Genomic DNA, 20,467 nt, shown 5'->3' on the forward strand with positions numbered 1-20,467 from the left:
CAGCAACCCTGCTGTTTCTGAGCTGGGGCTCTGGGAGGGGAGGTTGGGGGTAGGGGGCTCTCAAAGGGTGAGGGGCAGTGGGGTGCCAAGACAGAGGTGCTGCCTGGGTCTGCGGAGTAAAGGGCCGTCCTGGTCACATGCAGGACACACCCAGGAGCTGACAGCTGGAGGGCAGCCTGTTGTCCAGTACGCTTGTCACCAGCACCCCTGTCCTTCCTGTATCTGGGCAGATGACAGCTGTGGTCACTCTGGTGAGAGGACTTGGCCTGAGGCTCCTGGGAGAGGTCAGCCCACAGAGCTGTGCTGCCCTTGGGGCCCTGGAGTCCCTGGCACATGACCCCTGCAGCGAGCCCTTTCAGGAGCTGGGCTTAGGGGACCAGGGGCCACTGAGTTCTCTTCCCTGCCTCAGAGCCCCTTCTGGAAGTGGGCTTTTCACCAGACACCCTGCTGAACCCAACTGTCCCGGTGCATCTCCCGTTGCCCAGCTGATGGGCCAGGCTGGGGACCCACTGCAGGCACCTGGGGAGGGCGGCCAGAACACGGGGGCTGCTCTGGTCCCCATGCCCCATCCTGGAGAGGCCTCTGGGGCTGCACTCGAGTTGTGGCCCTTGCACTTCCTGTCTGTTAAGTCTGAAAGCGTCTGTCTGTCCGTCCCTTAAGCCATCATCTGTCAGTAAGAATCAGCTTCTATCCACTTTTTCTCTGCAAGGCAGTTGAATAGTAAAACATTGCTCCCCCTGGGACAGGGCTTCCCTACCCCAGCACCTCTCTCACACACACACACCCAGGGCCAGGCAGCTGGAACCCTAGAATCCTCTGGTCCAAGGCTGGGCCCACCTCAACATCCTGTTCCTGGGCTTTTCCCTGGTGTCCTGGCCCCGGATGTGCCTGCCGGGTGGGGGCTGCTCGGCCCAGCTCTGTCAAGGAGGAAACCACAGTGGTCCAGGCAGGAACCCTGTCCTGGTGACACTCTTGGGGCCTTAGAAACCTCTGGCTTCCACCTACCCCCTCCTGCCAGACCGAAGCCCAGGCCCATTTGGGATGGCCAGGTGAAACTCAGGTTGCACATTACGGGTTGCCCCGCAGGCTTGGGGCACCAGGACCAGCTGCCATCCCCTCCTCGTGCTGACCAGCCCCACTCTGGGATCCCCCCCCCCCCCAGCCTGGCTCAGGGGCCCATGAATGGCACCAGTCTGAGGCTCCATGGCAGGGGCCACACCCTGGCCCAGGGGTGGGGGTAGAGCTTTGCAAATCCAGTGGTAGTGCACAACGCTGGGCCCACTGGGGCTGCTGGCAGGTCTCCGGCCAGGCAGATGTGGTTGTGGGCAGGCGAGCACACCTCCCGTCCTCCCACCTTTCCCAACTTTCCTGCAGACTCTGCCCCCGCCAGCATGCAGGTTCCCTCCCAGTGTCACTTCCTGCTTCAGGTGCTGCAAGTGCCTGCTCCACCCTCTCTGATTGGGGGCAGCCTTGGGACAGAGCTCCTGAGGTGAGTCTGGAGGGCAGGTGGACATGGCAGGGGGTGGAGGAGGGGCAGTGGTTCTGGGCAGGAGGCCCTGGCCAGAGCCATGGTGGGTGTTCCCGGCTCTGCACCCTCCCATGCCTCCCTGCGCACTTAGCGGCCCACCTTGGGAGCTGCTCCCGCCTCTTTCTCCTGCCTGCCCCCCTGGCTTTGCTCTTGTTTTTTACCAGCCTTAATCTTTACCAAAGTTAACCTAGCTGTGTGGCCTTTTGACATATTTTATTCCCGGACCCTCCAACATGAGGCCCAGGGGAGGCAGCTGCTTGGGAGGGTCGTGAGGTCTTTTCTTGTCTGGAGGGGGCAGCAGGAGGCTCCTGCCTGCCAGAGGTGCTGGGAAGGCGCTCAACCCGCAGCCATCAGACCGTCCACGCTGGGACGCTCTGGCCGTTTCTTCTGATTCCCAACAAGGACAGGCCATGTCCACCCAGATGGCGCCTCCGCGGCTGGGCTGGGGACCAAGGCCTGCTCGGGACCGCGCCGGAGGCTCAGTCCCGGTACGTGCAGGGATCCCTGCAGCGTGGGCCCCACCCACAGGGCACAGGGCCAAGCCGGCCCCTTCCTTGGCACCTACACGAGTCGGCCGCGAGGCAAGGGTGCTGGGTGGGGAGCAGGCTGCTGGAGGACCCCATCAGGGCTGGTGCTGTCTCCGACTCCGGGTGGTGTCTGTGCATCGTGCAATGTCTCTGTGTCCAGCCGGCCCCAGTGAGAAGACAGCCTGGGGCTGCTGATCACCCCCCCAATGCTAGAGACGCTGGGTAAGCGCTGGGGGTGGGGCACTGCACGCGGCCTTAGGATTGTCCTCTGCACGTGGGTCGTCTTGACGGCCTTGACAGTGGGGTGGCGAACAAGCTGGTGGCTGCCAGGGACGGGACCACCCCAGAAGCACACCTGGGCTCCTTCAGGTGGGGGCCTCTGGGGGGGGCCAGGCACACTGAACCTGGAGAGGCAGCAGAGGCTGTGGCCATAGGGGCGTTTGGGCCATATCTCCCGGGCAGAGCCTCGCATGGTATTTCTGGAACTCTCCCTGCTGAAGTCTTGGGGTACCTCGGGGATCCACCAGGAAGGCGGCTGCCGCCATCGGGCATAGGCGGGGGCGGGAAACCGGGGAAGAGGCGCTGCTGGGGGGCAGACTTCCCCTAGCCCCAGGGCGCACCTCTCCGGCTGGTAGGTCTCTGCTGTTCCCCTCAGTGTTTTGCAGCTTCTAGCATGCATGTTTTGCATGTTTTCTTAAGTAGCTTGTTTTTTGATGGCTTTGTAGTTACAATTCTTTCCAACATTTGTTCCTTGCTGGCACATAGAAATGCAATTGCGGGTGGGTTGGTGGTTTTGTTTTTGTTTTGTTTTATTTTTGATACATTAACCTTGTATCCTGTAACCTTGGTAAATTCAATTATTAGTTCAAATAATTCCTTAGGATTTATAACATATATGATTATGTCATTGAGAAAATAGAATTCAACTTCTTCCTTTCCTATATAAATGTGTTTTTTCTCTTTTTTTGCCTTATTTCCACTTCAACACTGTTTTGGATTGAAGCGGCAGGAGTGACTGGCAGCCCCTTGCCCCCAGCATGGTGGGGAGTCCCATCCCTGCCATTGCGTGATACCACTGCAGGCAATGGGTTGGTCCCCGTCAAGCTGACAAGGGAATTTCCTTCTGTTGCTGGTTTGCTGATAGTTTCTGTCATTAATGGGTATTGAATCTGCCAAATGATTTTTCTGCATCTGTTGAGAGGACTATATAAATTTCCCCTTTATTCTATCAATGTAGTGAATTACATTGATTGACTTTCTAATGTTAAGATAAACCCTACATTCCTGGGGGTAAATCTTTCTTGTTGTGATGTATTATTTATCTCATATATTGCTGAGTTCAGCCTGCTAATATGTTATAAAGGATTTTTGTATCTGTTCAGTTAGGGTATCGGTCTTTAGTTTTCTTTTCCTGTGATGTTTTTGTCCAGTGTTGGTTGAAGGTAAAGCATGCCTGGCATGTAAGTTGGGAAGTGTTCCTCCTGCTTCGTGTTCTGGAAATATGTAAGAATGGGATTATTTTTTCTTCAAATGTTTGATAATAGTTTTCTGGAAAGGTTTTAAATTATAAACTCAGTAACTTTAACAGGCTGTGCAAATTTTCTGTTACTTCTTTTTTGGGGGTGCATGGGCCAGGTCAAATTCGAATCTCCTGTCTATTTTTTTTTTTTTTTTTGCATGGGACAGGCATCGGGAATCGAACCCGGGTCTCCAGCATCACAGGCAAGAACTCTGCCGCCTATTCTTATATGCAGCTTTGGAGAAATTTGTCCACTTCATTGAAGCTGTCAAATGCATTTGCATAAAGTTATTCACAATGTTCCCTTATTTTATTCTTCTGACATCTCTAGGATCTGAAGTGATATCTACTCTTTCACTCCTGGTATTGGTAATTTGTGTTTTCTTTTTTCTTTTCTCGATTTTTCTAGCTAGAAGTTTTATCAATGTTATTTATGTTTTCAGAGAATCAACTTTCATTTCATTGATGTCCTCTATTGTTTGTTTTTGTTCAATTACATTAAATGTCCATCTTTCTTATTTCCTTTCTTCTACTTACTTGCACTTAATTTGTTGTTTTTATCAAGCTTCTTACTTGGAATCATAGATCAATAATTTTACGACTTTCTTCTTTTCTAGTATAAATGAAATGACAATGTGTTGTCTCTGTGGTAAATGCTTTAAATACAAAAGAATGGGGAAAAGATATGAAATGTAAACCCTAACCACAAGCAAGCTGGAATGGGTTTGTTAATATCAAAACAGACTTCAGACAAGGAGTGTTTCCAGAGATAAAAAGGGACAGGGAAAAGGATCAATTCATCAAGAATATATATCAGTCTAAATGTGTTCCTAATGACAAAGATTTAAAATAAATGACACAAAGCTAATAGAAATGGAAGGAACAATATGCAGATCCACACTTAAAACTTTATATTTTCCTCCAAGCACTGCATTATCTTTATCTCACAAATATTGATAAGTTAAATTGTCATCATCATTCTGTTCAAAATAGTTTCTAATTTCCGTTTAATTACGTATTTGAGCTATGAGCTATTTATAATGTTGTTTAATTTCAAAATATTTGCGTATTCTTTATAAATTTTATATATTTTTGTTATTGATCTCTAATTTTGTTCTGTTGTATTTAGGGAACATACTCTGTATAGTTAAAATACTTCTAATTTTATTGAGACTTCTTTTATGGCCTACCACGTGACCTGTTTGAAGACTGTTCATTTGTTCTCTTGTAAAGAATACACATTCTGTTGTTGGGTGTAATGTTTTATAAACATAAATTTGGACACATTGATTGATTGCTACTGATTTTTAGCTTACTTGTTCTGTCAGTTACTAAGAGAGTAATGTTGAAACAACGCATTTTAAATGTGGATTTACCTATTTATCCTTCCATTTCTATTAGTTTTGTGTCATTTATTTTAAATCTTTGTAATTAGGAACACATTTAGACTGATATATATTCTTGATGAATTGATCTTTTTATCATGATAAAATGTCCCTGTCCCTTTTTATCTCTTGAAACACTCCTTGTCTGAAGTCTGTTTTGATGTTAACATACCCATTCCAGCTTGCTTGTGGTTAGGGTTTGCATTTCATATCTTTTTCCCATTCTTTTGTATTTAAAGCATTTACCACAGAGACAACACATTGTCATTCGTTTAATTTAAATCCAGTTTGGTAATCTTTGCTTTTTAATTGAAATGTTTTGACCAGTTATATTTAATGTAATAATTGATATGATTGGGATTAAATTTGCCATCTTGCTAATGTTTTTTTCTATTTGCCCCTTTTTTGCTCCCTTCTTTGCCTTCCTCTCTTGGATTAATTGAGGTGTTGTTTTAGCATGTTGTTTATTGCCTGTATTGGCTTATTTGATATACCTCTTCATTTTATCTTTTCAGTGGTTGCTATAGAGTTTTTGTATTTAACTTACTGATGACAGATTGGATTTGGGAGGAAAGAGAACAGAGTCCGTAATGATGCCCATGTTTAGCCTGGGCCACAAGAGAGGCCATTGCTGAGATGTGGAACTTTGAAAGAAGATTAGAATATGGGGTGAAGAGGCTTGATGATGGGGTCAATTTTGGACAAGTCACATGTGAAGTGCTTCTAAGGATCCAAGTGAAGGTGTCTAGTGGGCACTTCTGCATGTGGTCGGAGCTCAGACTGGAGGTCTGGGTTGGAGTTGGCGGTTGGAGGTCATGGGCGTAAGGTGAATTGCTGAAGCAATAGGAAGAAGAAATGGGTCCAGGATGGGTCCTGATGAACCCCAACATTTTAGGGGCCCAGTTGGAGAACAAGAGGGGTGCATGAGGCGAGGCCAGAGAGGAAGAAGAACAAGGTGGGCATGCTGTCATGGAGGCCAAGGGAGGGAATGCTCAGTGGTCAGCTCTGGAGTGCTGGAATGAGAGGGTGTTCTAGTTTGCTAGCTGCCGGAATGCAATATACAAGAAATGGAATAGCCTTTAAAAGGGGAAATTTAATGAGTTGCTGGTTTACAGTTCTAAGGCTGAGAAAATGTCCCAGGGAAGATAAGGCCTGGAAAGATACCTTGTTTCAAGAAGGCCGGTGAAGTTCAGGGTTTCTCTCTCAAGTGGAAGGCATGTGGCGAACACAGTCAGGGCTTCTCTCTCAGCTGGAAGGGCACATGGTGAACATGGTGTCGTCATCTGCTAGTTTTTCTCTCCTGGCTTCTGGTTTCATGAAGCTCCCCAGGAGGTGTTTTCCTTCTTCATCTCGAAAAGTTGCTGGCTCGTGGACTCTCTTCATCTCATGGCTACGTCGTTCTGCTCTCTCTGAATCTCTTATTCTCCAAAACGTTTCCTCTTTTATAGGACTTCAGAAACTATTCAAGGCCCATCCAAATGGGTGGAGACATGTCATTCCTTAATCCAGTTTAACAACCACTCTTGACTAAATCACATCATCCAGGGCAATGATCTGATTACAGTTTCAAACATACAGTATTGAATAGGGATTATTCTACCTTTATGAAATGAGATTTATATTAAAACATGGCTTTTCTTAGGGGGCATACTTCCTTTCAAACCAGCACAGAGGGTTTTGGCATTTGAGCAGTGTCCGAGGGAGCTTCAATGATATGTCCTATTCCTTAGCCTGTGAGTCCTTGAGCATCCATTTGTATCTCGTCAACCTTTTATTAAAACAATAAAAAAGAAGAACTAGCAATTGGCCAACTCTGCCAAATGCTGCTGGGAGGTGGAATAAGATGACGCCTATCAGGTGCCCACTGGGGTTTAGTGGCATGGGGGTCACGGGGGCCTCAGTGAGAGGTGCTTTGGTGGACTGGCCGTCGTGGGATCCAAACAGCACTGAGGGGGCTTGAAGCCATGAACACCATGAGTGAGGTCAATTCCTAACCTTACCCACCGCATGGGGTGAGCTGGGCTGAGGATACGGCCTGTGGCTGGTTGGGTCAAGGCACAAAAATGACAGGCTGTCACCTCCGAGGTTGGGTTACAGAGTGGTAGCAGTGTCCGCCTTGGACCTGGCCCCTTGCCTCCTGTCTGGTGGAGGGGGTGAGGAAGGAGCTGAGGGCAGCCAGCAGACTCCAGGACCTGGGCCGGGCAGGTCCCCCCCACGCTTCCCACCCCCCTTCAGGGTAGGGCATCCTGGCTCAATCGCTATTTTTCAAGCTTTGCTACTTTGGGGGTAGCTTTCTGTGCAGCAGTAGATAACCAGTGCTCAACCAGCATGGTAGATAGCTAATAAATTGTTGTGACTTTCTTGACTCCAGTAGGGTTTGCAGAGTAGTCAAATTCCAGTTAGCTCTTCCTTCATCTTTTATTAAGCTGAAATAGTCCCATAAAGGGAATCTCCCTTCACTAACTGTTTGGCATGCCAAGAGATAGTGTGTGTAGGGAGGTGGGATAAATGCTTGATTCTTAACTTTTATTTACTAATTTTTAAAATAATGAGCTCGCTTTCCTAGTATCCCTCAAAGTGATGAATGAGGATTTTTTTAAAATATTATTATAAATAATAATACTTAAAAACATTAAAAGCTCATGGATTTAAATTTTTTTTATGTTTCAAAATTCAGATCTTCCCATCTTTTTGTCCTTCCCTCCTGAAGTCTTTCTGACTGTGCTCCAATAGTCTTTGGCAGCCTTCAGTTTCTCTAGTATGATATTCCAGGCTTATCTATACATTTTTAAATTTATTAATACATTTTATTTGGTTAAAATGTTAATAGGTGTTTCTATGGTGAAAGCCTGTAAAGTAGAAAAAAGCATAAATGAGCAGTAAGTTAACTTATATGACAACCAAAATAATTTTAACAAGCAGCTATATATGTACATATACCTAAATACAGAATGAGAATCAGCAGTCCTTTAAAGGGTGTATTAGTTAAGGTTCTCTAGAGAAACAGAAATCAACAGGAAATATTCATAAATGTAAATTTATAAAATGTATCACATAACCTTGGGAACGTAGAGTCCAAAATCGCAGGGCAGGCTGTGAAGTTGACGATTCTGATGAGGGTCTGGAACACTCCACGGAGAGCTCGCATGTATGAATGGGTCGCACCAAACAGCAGGAAGAGGGCCTGTCTCTTCTGAATCCTCCTTAAAAGGCTTCCAGTGATTAGACTGAGCATCACTCAAAGCAGAAGACACTCCCTTTGGCTGATTACAAATGGAATCAGCTGTGGATGCAGCCAATGTGATCATGATCTAATTCTGTGAAATGTCCTCGTTGCAACAGACAGGCCAGCACTTGCCCAGCCAGACAAACAGGTACCACCATCTGGCCAAGTGGACACATGAACCTGACCATGACAAAGGGGAAAAAGGAACAAAACCCTCTTCAAGCATTTTAATATTTTTGATCCAAGTTGTATCCCTGTTTTGACTCTATGCTTTGAGGAATTCATCTTCGCCTCTTTTTTGTATCTCACCGTCACATGGGTTTCCATTATCTCTGATGGAAAGATCAGGTGTTTACAACTCAGTTGAGTTTAGGGTTTCTAGAAATGGTTTCTTTATCCTTTTAGATCTAGAAGAAGTTACCTTTGTCTGGACCATCCACAGCTTTATTATCATTCTCATGTATTTGGTTCATTTCTGAAATTATTTGCGCCTTCCAATTTACCTTCTGCTAAAACTTATTTACTTTTTCTTCATTTTACTGAACGTGTTGCTTATTGGCGATATGCGTTTTTTAAATCCAACATATTCTGGGTCTCATAATCAAAATTCCATTATTTTTGGTGGAAAGATCAGCTGTTTGAAATTCATTTGCAACTTCTAGGTTTTCAGAAGTGGCTTTTTATCCTTTTCTTTTGAGTAGGAGTTACCTTTTCCTAACTTAAGAATCACAAATTTCTGTCTAGAAGCTTTATTTTTATTACAAGTTAGGGAAATCTGACCTATATCAAATTTACTCTCTTGCTGGAATTTATCTGAAATTTGGGGAAAAGAGGCTATTTGCTCTTGTTTATTCATTACATGTATTCTTGTCTTCTTTTTATTACACTGTTTACGTTATCTGTCTTCTTGATCAAAGACATTGACGTGTGTTATTTCCTTCAGTATTTTCACTTGGGTCAGCAGTTCAGTATTGAAAATACAAACTGTGTCTCTGCATCCTGTGTGCCGTCCAGAACAACAGATCTTCTTTCTGGTCAGTTTTTAGTCTTTCCTCAACATCTGCATCTGAACTATTTTTAAATTGTGGCTTTGATCCTTCTTTTTGTCAGAGCTTGAATCATTTTTATGAAAGTTTTCAACCCCGATCCTTTTTAAAAATTATTTTTATTTTTAGTGCATGTTGAAACTGTGACAATTTTGCTTACTTCGCCAGCAGCTAAATCCATGTTCCCATCATACACAGTTTTCTACAGCTGAAAGTCATTGCTACTCTGACTTTTATTCATGCACCCTGCATTAGGTTCCCTCATACACTCAGAAGATGAGGCAGGACGACAAGGAGGTGTTTGCCTTTTAGTATTTCTTTCATACGCCTAGTCATTTACCTCCTTGCTCCGGTTCAAACCTGAGCCTGAAACCAGTGGTTGCAAATCCACCACGGGATATCGGCCCATTTGCTCCCCAGACCCACATGCGACTTCCTTTCAGCCTCGTTAGTAGCCGGTTTCTCCTTTCTGTGGCTTATCGGCTGAACATTTCCATCTCACTCGTTAGGGGTTCTGGGAACTTTGGTCTGAATGGGAAAGATTTTGGGGGGAAGTGTATCAACAATAGAAGAACTGTTCTGAATCATCTAAACCACGTGTATTCTGACTTTTATTTTCTTTAAGAAAAACTTTTGCTGAGTTGAAGTTTGTGTTATTGAGACTGAAGAGTGACTGTCCGGCCATGTCTTTGCAGTGGTCACACTGCATTTTGCTTCACTTTCACCACCATCATCATCATCTGAAGTTAAAGGACGCCTCAGAGAGGCTGCTCATTTCAAATTATTGTTCACGAGTGTTTCTGTTTCTATAAATTTCTAACTCAAATTATTTACCTTTGAGCAAAGAAATGTATTCTCAAATTTCAGCTTCTTCACTTCTTTTTTGCAATAGCATATTTTTAGTTGTAAATCTTCAAGAATTATTTCTCTCTACTAAGAGCCTGAGCTAATGCTTTAAAGAAATTTTGAAAATAGAATTGTTTTTTTTGTTTTGATTTTCAAAGCAAGAGAAACATTCAACTTAGCAGTCTTTGAAATTCTTTTGTCTTTCACATGTCTTAATTCCTGGGGTAAAAAGAGAGCCAGTTTCCGTCACTGGGTGCCCATCACGTGCCTTTAGCCCCCTGCCCCCCAGCACCGGACTTTGGCGAGGAGCTGCGGCCTGGCAGGAGTTGGAACTCCTCAGCTGTGGGCAGTTGCCAGGTCAACGATCAGATCCTGAGAAGGTGGCAGGAAGCGCTGGCCAGGGGAGCGTGAGGAGGGGAGGGCAGCGCCCTGGAGGCATTGTTCTCTGCGGAGGCCGCTGCCCTTCAGGTGGGAGCAGACGCAGAAGTCAGAATCTGTCCATCGGGGGCTCCTGGGCTGGTCACTGTAGGTTGGTCAGTGGGCAGAACTGAAAAGTATGTTTTTTTAAAGATAAGATACATCATGATCCGTGGCTTTTGCATGATGTAACTGGTAATGCATCTACATCTCCTGTAACCACACTGAAGAGCTCAGCAACACCTAGCGTGATTAATAATTCTCATAGTGACCCAATATACTCAGTCCAACAAGTGAGTGCTGAAAAGCATTTGATTTTTAAAAATACTTTTTTTTAATCCTTGCGTTACATAGATGTACAAATCAAACTTGGTTTTGAAGTTACTTGGATTATTGAAAATAAAACATTTTTACCATTCTTTTTGTATGCAGGTCACAGAGTTATACAGTCCAAATTATTAGGTTTTAAAATCACTTGAAATAGTTTGGACTGCCAACTGTAAACAGCTGGGGTAAGTTCTTTCATCTTGCTTTCAAATTTAGAAATTACTTTACAATTTTAAGTTAACTTAGTATTTATATAGATATTTATTTGGCTTTATAGTCAAATCTACAAACCAAGGTATATTCAGAGAAATCTCACTTCTTTTCCCGTTCCTTCCCACATGTCCCATTCCTATCTGTTCCCTGCAGGTAACGACTTAAATATGATGGCTTATCTTTCCATTAAAAAAAATAAGCGTACATGCATGCACACACATGCACGTGTGCACACACATGCACACACATGCATGCACACACACGCATGCACTCTTTTAACTTAGCAGTATGCTGTGGGGAAGCCACCTGGTAGAGACCATTTCTCCTTCCTTCATGCAACTGCCACGTGCTCCGCTGGACCAGGGCATGGTGGGTGGACATGGATGGACATGTGGGCGGGTGTGGGTGGACATGTGAGTGGACGTGGCTGGGTATGGGTGGGCATGGGTGGACATGGGTGGGTGTGGGTGCACGTAGGTGAATGTGGGTGGAGGAGGGTGGATGTGGGTGGCGTGCAGACTTTTGCTTCTTCCCGCCTGCTGCAGTGGGAGCCTCCTGAGGATGTTTTTGGGATTTTGCTCCTTATCTGAAGAGATCTCCAGAAGTGAGCTTAGAGGGGGACGCAGATCCAAGCTGCCCTTCAGGGGATCTGCCCTGTTTTTTGCCCGTGAGCTGTGAGGGTGTGGCCCTTCACGGGTTGTGGTCAGCTCTCGGATCTGGGCTGATCCAGTGGGAGTGGCAGGGCAGGCACGTCCCTCCTTAGGAGTGAGTTGCACATCTCGCCCTGTCCCTGAGGAGCCGTCTGTGTCCCCTTTTCTGAGAACCGTCTGTCCTGTCTCTATCAGTTGGCACCTTGCTCGGCCCCCAGGGAGGTGTCTCAGAGGCTGGCGGTCCTGGGGGATGGGGCTCGCTGTCCCTTAGGGAGCTCTGCAGCTCCTGGGCGATACTAAATGTGCTGCTTCCTGAGCGCAGGTTGACTCTGTCCCAGACCACTCAAATCTGGAGTCTGCCACTCTGCAAGGGGCAGGCACAGATCCCACAAGGAGAGGGCCCCGCCCCTGTCTACAGGACCCCTCTATAAGGCAGAGCAGCATGAGCTCCCGGGGCCTCCCTCAGCAGGACACCGGCCACCTGGAAGAGGGTGCTCTTGGACGGATGGGTGGCCCATGGGGCACCCCACCCTGGAGCCTCCCTTTGTAGCCAAGGAAGGCGCCTCTGGGAGGGGAGGGCCCCAGGGGCCAAAGGGCGGGGGGGCAGCATTCGGGGCTGTGAGGATAGGTCCCCAGGAGCTTGGCCTGGCGTCCAGGCAAGAAGGGGAATGATGGCCTTCTCGGGCAGGGGCACGGGGCAGCAAAAGGGGGAAGTGCTCAGGGAGGCAGGAGCCTGCGGCGGGAGCTGCACCCCAAGGCCCCACCCGGCTGTCTGGGAGGAGTGTCGCGGCTACTGCCGCCACTCGGGGAGCCTGCCCAGGAAGGGGGTCAGGAACTGTCAAGAGTGAGTGGGCCGTCCCGGGGGCACCAGGGAGGGGCAGTGTCTGGGCAGGAGCCACCTCCCACCATCAGTTGGCTCTGCTGGGCCTCCCTGCGTGCTGCCCTGGCGGAGGGGCCCCCCCCCCGTGGGTCCAGGGTGTGCAGAGGCCTCTGCACCTGCGAGTGGAGGGCACCCTTGGGCACAGTGAAACGGTGCGGGAGGCCCCGAGGGGCGGGGCACAGTGGCCACCGCTGCCGCAGGGTGGACACTGGCAGGGAGGCTGGCGCCCCGGGCACTGGGTGCTGCGAGGGTCTTGTGTGTCGGGCCCGCTCATCTGCAGCCCTCCCGGGCCTGCCCCTATCCCACTCCACACATGACGCCTCACTGGGCAGAGAAGGTGGGGAGCAGCTGGAGCCCGGGACCCCACGCAGTGCCTGTTGTTGCGCGTGGCGGCCTCTCCCTCTTGCCACAGGCCCCATGCTCGGTGTGGACAGGACTGAGGCTCGGCCAACCCTCTGCTGGGTGCTGCCCAGCCTCGGGGGAAGCGCAGCCTGGGCAAAGGGTCCCAGGGGGCTCCAAGGGCATGCGGGGGAGGGACACCCAGAGGACGAGGGCAGGCAGGAGGGTGTTCCCGAAGGCCAGGCACTGTCCCCTTGAGCCCCAGGCCCGGTCCTGCACTCATGGCCCGTCTGTCCAGTCCCTGGTATGTGCTGACCAGGCACAGGTGGCATGGTCACCTGGGCAGCCTGGCCCCACAGCCCTGAGCCCCAGGTGTGGGGGATGGACGCTGCGTCGCCTCTCCAGTCTTCTGTTGCCCTTCACCAAAATCCGATCGTGGCTGCAAACCCCTGCTCACTGCTCCCCAGGCACAGCCAGGCCTGAGGGCTCCCCCTTCCTTGCCCCCCACCTTCACTCCTGCTCGGCTGCACCCCACCTGCACTCAGCCCCATTTACTGAGTGAGTGAATGAATGAATGAATGCATGGATGGTGAGTGGGTCACCCATGGCAACTTTTGTTGTGGGAGCAGGCCAGAAGAAGCCCCAGCTGGGGCTGGGGTCCCAAGTGGAAACGGCCAGGGCTGGAGGGCCGGGAGGCGAGTGTGACCAGGGGCCGAGGTGTGGCCTCAAGAGCTTGGGGCTGAGCCAGGGTCAGCGGCAGGAGGCTCCCCCCCGCCCTCCTCAGCTGCCCTGTCCCTGCTCCTCAGGCCGCCGCCCTGCCCTGCACCCGCTCCACCATGCTGGGCACCCCAGCCAGGGCCTGGGCCTCCCCACTGCCCTGACCACTTGCCATGGCCCCAACCCCTCTGCTGCCCTCACCCCGACAGTGGCCACCTCGGAAGTCCCTGCAGTGGGGCAGACTAGATAGGGCACCAGGGATGCAGCTCTAAGGCCCCTCCTCTGCCCCCCCACCAGACTTTGCCTCTCAGACCCTCCCGCTCCTCACGCTCAGTGCTTTTTTCCTTGTGGTGAACCGCACATCACACACCCACAGCCACTACCTTCTGGGCAGCCACGGCCACCGCCTGCCTCCAGGGCAGCCCCCTACCCCAGCCCCACGCAGCCCCCAGCTGGCTCCTGTCCCCCATGCACCTCTTCCACAAATTTCATGCGAATGGAATGCGACACTCTTTGCCCCTTGGGGTCTGTCTTGCTCAAGGCCAATCCAGGCCGTCATGCGTGTCATGTCCACGGCGGGACAGGCCATACTTTGGATTTCCCTTTGGCCAATGACCGACCCTTGGGTTGTTTCCACCCTTTGGCTCGTGTGACCAACACTGTTCTTACTGTGGATGATCTCAGCGAAGCCCAGAAGCAGTCCTGGGCAGTGGACCCTTTCTACTGTCACCCAGCCCGGGGCTTTCTCCTGTTCCCTCCAGACCCCTGTTCTGGGGATTTCAGCAGCATCTCCTCGGCCCACGACCCGGGCTCTGGGGCTGGCGGGAAGGGGGCTTCCTGCAGGGTGAACCAGGCCAAAGGGGGTGGGGGCTGCAGGGCCAGGCAGGCTCCTCTCCTTCGAGTCGGGCCAGGGGAGACTGCAGGGGGCCTGGGAAGGGTCTGCAGAGGGGCGTGGGGGAGGTTGGACTGCCCCATGACCCTGCTTCCATGCCCGGGCGCTTCCTCCCCGCCATGCGGCCCCCAGCTGACCCCAGACCCCGTGGTGGGGATGAGTGGCTCATTCGTGGGCATTTTCTTCAAAACAAGCGCAAAACAACACATGACAAGCATGGTGTCACCATCCTGAGGACCAGCAGGAGCCCAGGCCCAGCCTGCCCAGGGTGCTTAGAAAGGGTCTGGAGGAGATCCGCGGCCCCCAGCCCCACCCTTGCCCCGGGGTCTGGCTGCCGGGAAGCCTGCCCCTGCAAGAAACCCCACAGTCAGGGGACTGTCACATGGGGGGCTCTCGCTTAGGGGGCCCCAACCTTGCCCACTGTGGCAGCCATGGCCGTGGGAAAAGTCAGGGATGTGCTGGCAATGACGGGGCAGAAGTGGAGGCTGAGGAGGATGCACCCTGCCCCGCCGCACCCTGGAGCCGTTTTCCAGAAGAGACACTTTCGCGGTGCTCGACCAGCAGCGTGTGGTCTCGGCACGGCAGCCCTGCACCCCACTTCCCTCCCAAAAGCCCCAGGTCAGGCTGGCACGCAGGCCAGGCGCTCCCCCACCCGCGTACTTGCTGTCGTCAGCCAGGCGGCCCGCCCAGGAGAGGGGAGCAGAGGCCCCGCAGCGCCCCAGCCCCGCTCTGCGCCACCTGCACAGGCCTCCGCGACAAGACCAGACGCGAGGGGACCCCAAGGGCCACCACGTCCAGGCTGGACTGCAGGTCAGTGCCCGGGAGCTGGGTCTCAGGGTGGGCGCGGTCAGCAAGGGGGTCTCGGGATTGGTGAGGTCAGCAAGGGGGTCTTGGGGTGGGGTGCGGTCAGCAAGGGGGTCTCAGGGTGGGTGCGATCAGTGAGGAGGTCTCAGGGTAGGTGAGGTCAGTGAGGGAGTCTCAAGGGCAGGTGAGGTCAGCGAGGGGGTCTCGGGATTGGTGAGGTCAGCAAGGGGGTCTCGGGGTAGGTGAGGTTAGTGAGGGGGTCTCAGGGTGGGGTGTGGTCAGTGAAGAGGTCTTGGGGCAGGTGCGGTCAGTGAGGAGGTCTTGGGGCGGGTGCAGTCAGTGAGAGGGTCTTGGGATTGGTGAGGTCAGTGAGGGGGTCTCGGGGTGGGGTGCAGTCAGCAAGGGAGTCTCGGGATTGGTGAGGTCAGTGAGGGGTCTCTGGGGTGGATGATCAGGGAGGGTCCAGCCTCCTGCTGGGCCCTGGGGGCAGCCCTTGGAGGGTAACTCTGGGCGGGTCCCTTCTCCATGAGGCTCGGAGTGTGGAGGGTGAGCAGCAGGTGCAGGTAAGGGGGTGTCTGCAGGCTTGGGCCCCCCACCCCATGACAACGGTGTCAGGTGTCCCGTGGTGCAGGTGGGATTCCCAAAGCCAGGACGGAGGAAGAGAACCCTGAGGACCCCAACTGGGAGGGGCTGTTGGGGACCCCCTCCCTGCAGACACAGTCCCCGCTGGACCCCATATTGGCCAAGCCCTCTGCAGAGCCGTTCCCACGGCAGGAGGGTGGGGAAGGAGGCTGCGGTGGGCCGAGGCCTCCCGACTCTGGCTGCAGATTTCTCTTCTGGAAGATTCTTTGGGGAAGTTGGAGATTGCAAACGTATCTACTGTCAAATAAAACCGTGCTTGTGTGGGGTCAAGAACGGAAGCAGGGCTGATCTGTCAGTGGAGGAGGAAGCGGCCCTGGAGGTGGGGGGTCAGGGCTGCGCCCCACAAGGCCCCCCCCCAGCAGGAAGTGGCAGGGCCTCCCCGCAGCCTTGGGTCCTCCAGATGGAGCTGGGTGCTCTGAGCGGTGCCGCGCCTCACGTGAGCCACCACGGTGCAGCTGGCGTTGGGGGCAGGGACATGTGCTGCCTGGGGGCCTAGAGGGGCCACAGCCTCCTTGGGCTGGACCCTGGCACTCTGCTTCCCACATGTTTGTCCAAGGAACACCCAGGGGGGGCCCATGAGCCTCCCACGCACCCCTCCCATGTGTGCATCTTCCTAAGGAAGCGCTTGTTTTACTGTAAACAGGAAACTGCCGCGACTGCCAGTAAATACTACCTCCCCCCCACACACACAATGTTGGGACCACAGTGAAGGTAGCCCTGGAGTTGCAGGACTAGCCTCTGGGCAGCTTTCCGGGGGCAGTGGGCATTTGGGGAGAAGCTGAGGCCCACGGACTCCAGCGCCACCCCTTGGGCCGGGCCTTGGCCGCTGGGCATTAGGAAAGACAGAGGTGGCCACGGTCAGCCAGACATTGGGCCCCCTCTCGAGCCAGCCAGAGGTGTGGGCAGTGAGGGACCAGCCCTGCACCTGGCTCTAGAAGGAGCAGGCGAGGGGCTCCCCATGTGCCAATCACTTGGGGTCCCTGCAACCATCCCTTCTGGCCCCAGGCCCTGTGCCCCCGCCTGGCTCCTGTGGAGTCTGATGGTCATGGCAGGCCATGGCGCCTCGGGGGGCCAATGGGAGCAGTGGGTTCCCAGCCAGTGGGTTCTTGGGGGTTCCTGGGAACTCTGGGGATTCTGAGGGGCTCCAAGGATAAAAGAGCTCCAGGTCGGAGCAAATCAAAGAGGAAGCAAGCGGAATCCTTCCAAAACAGAAGAGAGAATCACCAGAAGCAGAGAGAGATTTTACAAATAGTAAGCGGGTTCATGAAACGTAATTGCTGGCAAATTTGCCATTTTCAGTTGAAAAGATATGGAATCTGCAGCGGTGGACTGAGGGCCTGGCAGGTCCCAGGAGACAGGCTCCACCGAGGGGCGCCCCCCGCCCTGCTCACGTGCAGGCACTGCTGAGTGCCGAGTGGCTTCTGGGATGACATCACGGTCCTGCCTGCTGTGCTCAGCCCTGAGCCTCCCTGACGGACTGACCCCCCTCCCTTCCTTCTCACACCCCAAGGCGGACCAGGCAGGGGGCCTTCGAGGACCTGAGGCTTGAGGCGAGCGACGGCCCCCAGGCCCAGGCCCGCCCAGCTGGAGAAGCAAACAGACCAGAGGGCTGGGCACCACAGCTCGGCTGTCCCAGCGTCTGCCGCCGCATCCCCGCCTAGGGGGGAGAAACTGAGGTCTGCCTGGGCTGGCGGGTGGTAGGGCACCCCTGGACCACACCTACCCTGCATGTCATACCCTGATCGGGTTCCCAGAGCTGTCCTCGCTGGCCGTGGAGGGCCATGGAGGGCGCTCGGGGGAGCAGGACCGGCCCAACTGCAGGCTCCCCACGGTCTCTGGGCCAGCCCAGAGCAGCTTTCAGAGCTCCAGCCACTAGGAACTCTGGCCGTGACCCTGAGCCCAAGGCAGGGCCTCCTGCCCTGGTCTCAGCACTTGGGGCCTGGCCAGGAAGGACCTCAGGGCACTGCAGGTGGGCGCTGCAAGCCGAGGAGCAGGACAGGTGCTGGGCACTCGCCTCCAGGCTGCCCCCTCCCCCACCTGCCCCCTCCAGGCTACCCCCTCTCCTGCCTGCCCCCTTCAGACTGCCCCCTCCCCTGCCTCTACCTGGCCCCCTCCCCTGCCTAACCCTGCCCCCACCTGCCCCCCTCCCCTGCCTGTCCCTTCCCCTGCCTACCCACCCTCCCCATCTGGCTGGGGGGGGGGATTCTGGCCACTGTGCCCTCTGGAAGAGGGGCATGGGCAGCTCTTAGCACAGGAAGGAGGGAAGAAGGGAGGGAGGGAGGCTGGCTGGAGGCCAGTTTCCAGACGGGCCTGCTGAGGAGCCAAGTCCCCCTCCCTGAGCCGTCCTGCACCTTCTCTCAGCTGGCCCACGCCCTGCAGGCCCTGCAGGCACTGCCCCCACGGAGGTTGCCACGGGAGGGCCCATTGGGCTCCCCCTGCAGCCAGCCAGGGGTTGGGGTGGGAGACGTGGGCACTGCCTGCTGGGGCGGCCCAACCCAGCCCCTCCGGCCTTTAGAGTGTGGAGCCGCCCTTTCCTCTCCGCAAGGCCCAGGAGATAGGCTCCGAGAGGGGAGGGGGCCTGGCTCCAGTTCCATTGGCCCCCCAGCCTGATGCTCAGCCTGGGTGGGAGGCTGGGGGTGAGGGGCTTTGGCCCAGAGTACTTCAGAGCTCTGTAGGTCCACACCCTCCCCACCTGGCCTGGCTCCCAGAGGTGGGGCTCACCTCTTCCCACATCCTGGCCAGAGGTGGGTGGGGCCTCGGGGCCTGACCTTGCCCACACAGGGCCCCCCTCCAGGCCTGCCCCTCCCCCCCCCTGCCTCCTCCCCACCAGACTGCTTGCTCCTCCTTCCCCATCTGCCCCCCTCCCTTGCCTCCCCCTCCCCTGCCTATCCCCTCCCCTACCTGTCCCCCCCTCCCCTGCCTGTCCCTCCCTCCTCTGCCTGTCCCCCCCTGCCTCCCTCCCCCTTCCCCTGGCCTCTCCCTCCCCTCCCTGGCCTCCTGTCCCCCCCTCCCCTGCCTGTCCCTCCCTCCCCTGCCTGTCTCCCCCCTGCCTTCCTCCTCCCCTGCCTCCCCCCTCCCCGGCCTGTCTCCCTCCCCTGCCTGCCCCCTCCCTGCCCCCTCCCCTGCCTGTCCCCCTCCCCTGCCTCCTCCTCCCCTGCCTCCCCCGTCCCCCCCCTCTCCCCCTCCCCTGCCTCTCCCCCTCCCCTGCCTCCACCTTCCCCTGCTTTCCCCTCCCCGGCCTCTCCCCATCCCCTGCCTGTCCCCCTCCCCTGCCTCCCCCCTCTCCTGTCCCCCTCCCCTTCCTGCTGCCCCTGACCTCCTCGTCCTGTCTTGCAGCCCCCAGACCATGGACTCTTGCAACATCAGTGAAGAGTCCAGGCCCCAGGTGGTCACCCACCTCTACTATGCCTACCTGGGCACGCTGCTGGTCCTGGGCCTGCTGCTCAACGGCCTGGCCCTGTGGGTGTTCTGCTGCCGCTTGCGGACCTGGACGGAGACGCGCGTCTACATGACCAACCTGGCCGCGGCTGACCTCTGCCTGCTGTGCGCCCTGCCCTTCATGCTGCAGTCCCTGAGTCGGCAGTCGGCCACAGACACGCTGTTCTGCCAGCTCTCCCAGGGTGTCTACCTGGCCAACAGGTACATGAGCATCAGCCTGATCATGGCCATCGCCGTGGACCGCTACCTGGCCGTGCGGCACCCGCTGCGTGCCCGCAGGCTGCGCTCTCCGCGCCAGGCTGTGGCTGTGTGCGCCGCGCTCTGGCTCCTGGTGAGCGGCTCCCTGCTGGCCCGCTGGGCCCTGGCGATGGACGGCAGCTTCTGCTTCGGCGGCTCGGCCACGTTCAGCCCCAGCACCGTGGTCTTCTCACTGTTGGGCTTCTACCCACCGTTGGCCGTGCTGGCCTTCTGCTCTCTGCAGGTGGTGGGCAGCCTGGCCCAGAGGCCGGTGGCCGACGTGGGGCAGCAGGAGACCACACGTAAGGCCCGGCGCATGGTGTGGGCGAACCTGGCCGTGTTTGTGGTCTGCTTCCTGCCGCTGCACGTAGTGCTGACCGTGCGCGTGGCCACTGGCTCGTCCAGCTACCCCCTCCGCTACGCCACCCTTGTCACCAGCAGGCTCTCGGATGCCAATTGCTGCCTGGACGCCATCTGCTACTACTTCATGGCCCAGGAGTTCCGGGAGGCGTCCGCGCAGCCTGCGGCCCCCAGGAGCCAGGACACCCTGGGCATGTCACTCGCCTAGCGGCTGCTCTCACCCCCCAGGCCGGGCCAGGCCAGGCTCCGAGCTGGCGGTGGGGCCGTGGTGCGCTCGGGTGAGGGGGCTGCGCCCAGGGACTGGGGACGGGCCGGGGTGCTGTGAATAAAGCCCCTTGGACTGAGCCGGTCCTGAGTGGGCCTCTGGGTGAGGGGATGGAGCAGCCAGAGCTTTGGGAAAGGGGCAGCAGGGCACAGCAGCTCTGAGCTGGGCCCCTCCCTCTGCTCCAGCCTCGCTGCCTCTCAGCGAGCCTA

The 20,467-nt window shown here is 54.4% G+C and overlaps 1 protein-coding gene and 1 pseudogene across 3 annotated transcripts; one reads left to right on the forward strand and one right to left on the reverse strand.

The window, feature by feature from the left end:
• The first annotated feature begins 78 nt into the window (after nucleotides 1–78).
• Nucleotides 79–20,338, forward strand: GPR35 (G protein-coupled receptor 35). 3 transcript variants are annotated; one of them, XM_077155635.1, is made up of 5 exons: nucleotides 79–2,016; nucleotides 10,927–11,006; nucleotides 15,190–15,322; nucleotides 17,469–17,634; nucleotides 19,295–20,338. In XM_077155635.1, exon 5 carries the CDS (start codon nucleotides 19,305–19,307, stop codon nucleotides 20,199–20,201), a length of 897 nt encoding a protein of 298 aa, XP_077011750.1. In that variant the 5' UTR covers nucleotides 79–2,016; nucleotides 10,927–11,006; nucleotides 15,190–15,322; nucleotides 17,469–17,634; nucleotides 19,295–19,304; the 3' UTR covers nucleotides 20,202–20,338. The 3 variants fall into 3 exon arrangements, with proteins under 3 accessions (XP_077011750.1, XP_077011751.1, XP_077011752.1); XM_077155636.1 differs by lacking the exon at nucleotides 79–2,016 and having other exon boundaries at nucleotides 8,136–11,006; nucleotides 15,186–15,322; XM_077155637.1 differs by lacking the exons at nucleotides 79–2,016; nucleotides 10,927–11,006; nucleotides 15,190–15,322 and having other exon boundaries at nucleotides 15,363–17,634.
• LOC143675911 (shugoshin 2-like) lies at nucleotides 8,593–12,983 on the reverse strand (annotated as a pseudogene).
• Nucleotides 20,339–20,467: the final 129 nt, after the last annotated feature.

Source organism: Tamandua tetradactyla, chromosome 3, assembly GCF_023851605.1.
Source record: "Tamandua tetradactyla isolate mTamTet1 chromosome 3, mTamTet1.pri, whole genome shotgun sequence".
Lineage (NCBI taxonomy): Eukaryota > Metazoa > Chordata > Mammalia > Pilosa > Myrmecophagidae > Tamandua > Tamandua tetradactyla.

Excerpts from the sequence above, each read along its gene's own strand:
- GPR35 (XM_077155635.1), top strand. The coding sequence starts at position 19,305 with ATGGACTCTTGCAACATCAGTGAAGAGTCCAGGCCCCAGGTGGTCACC.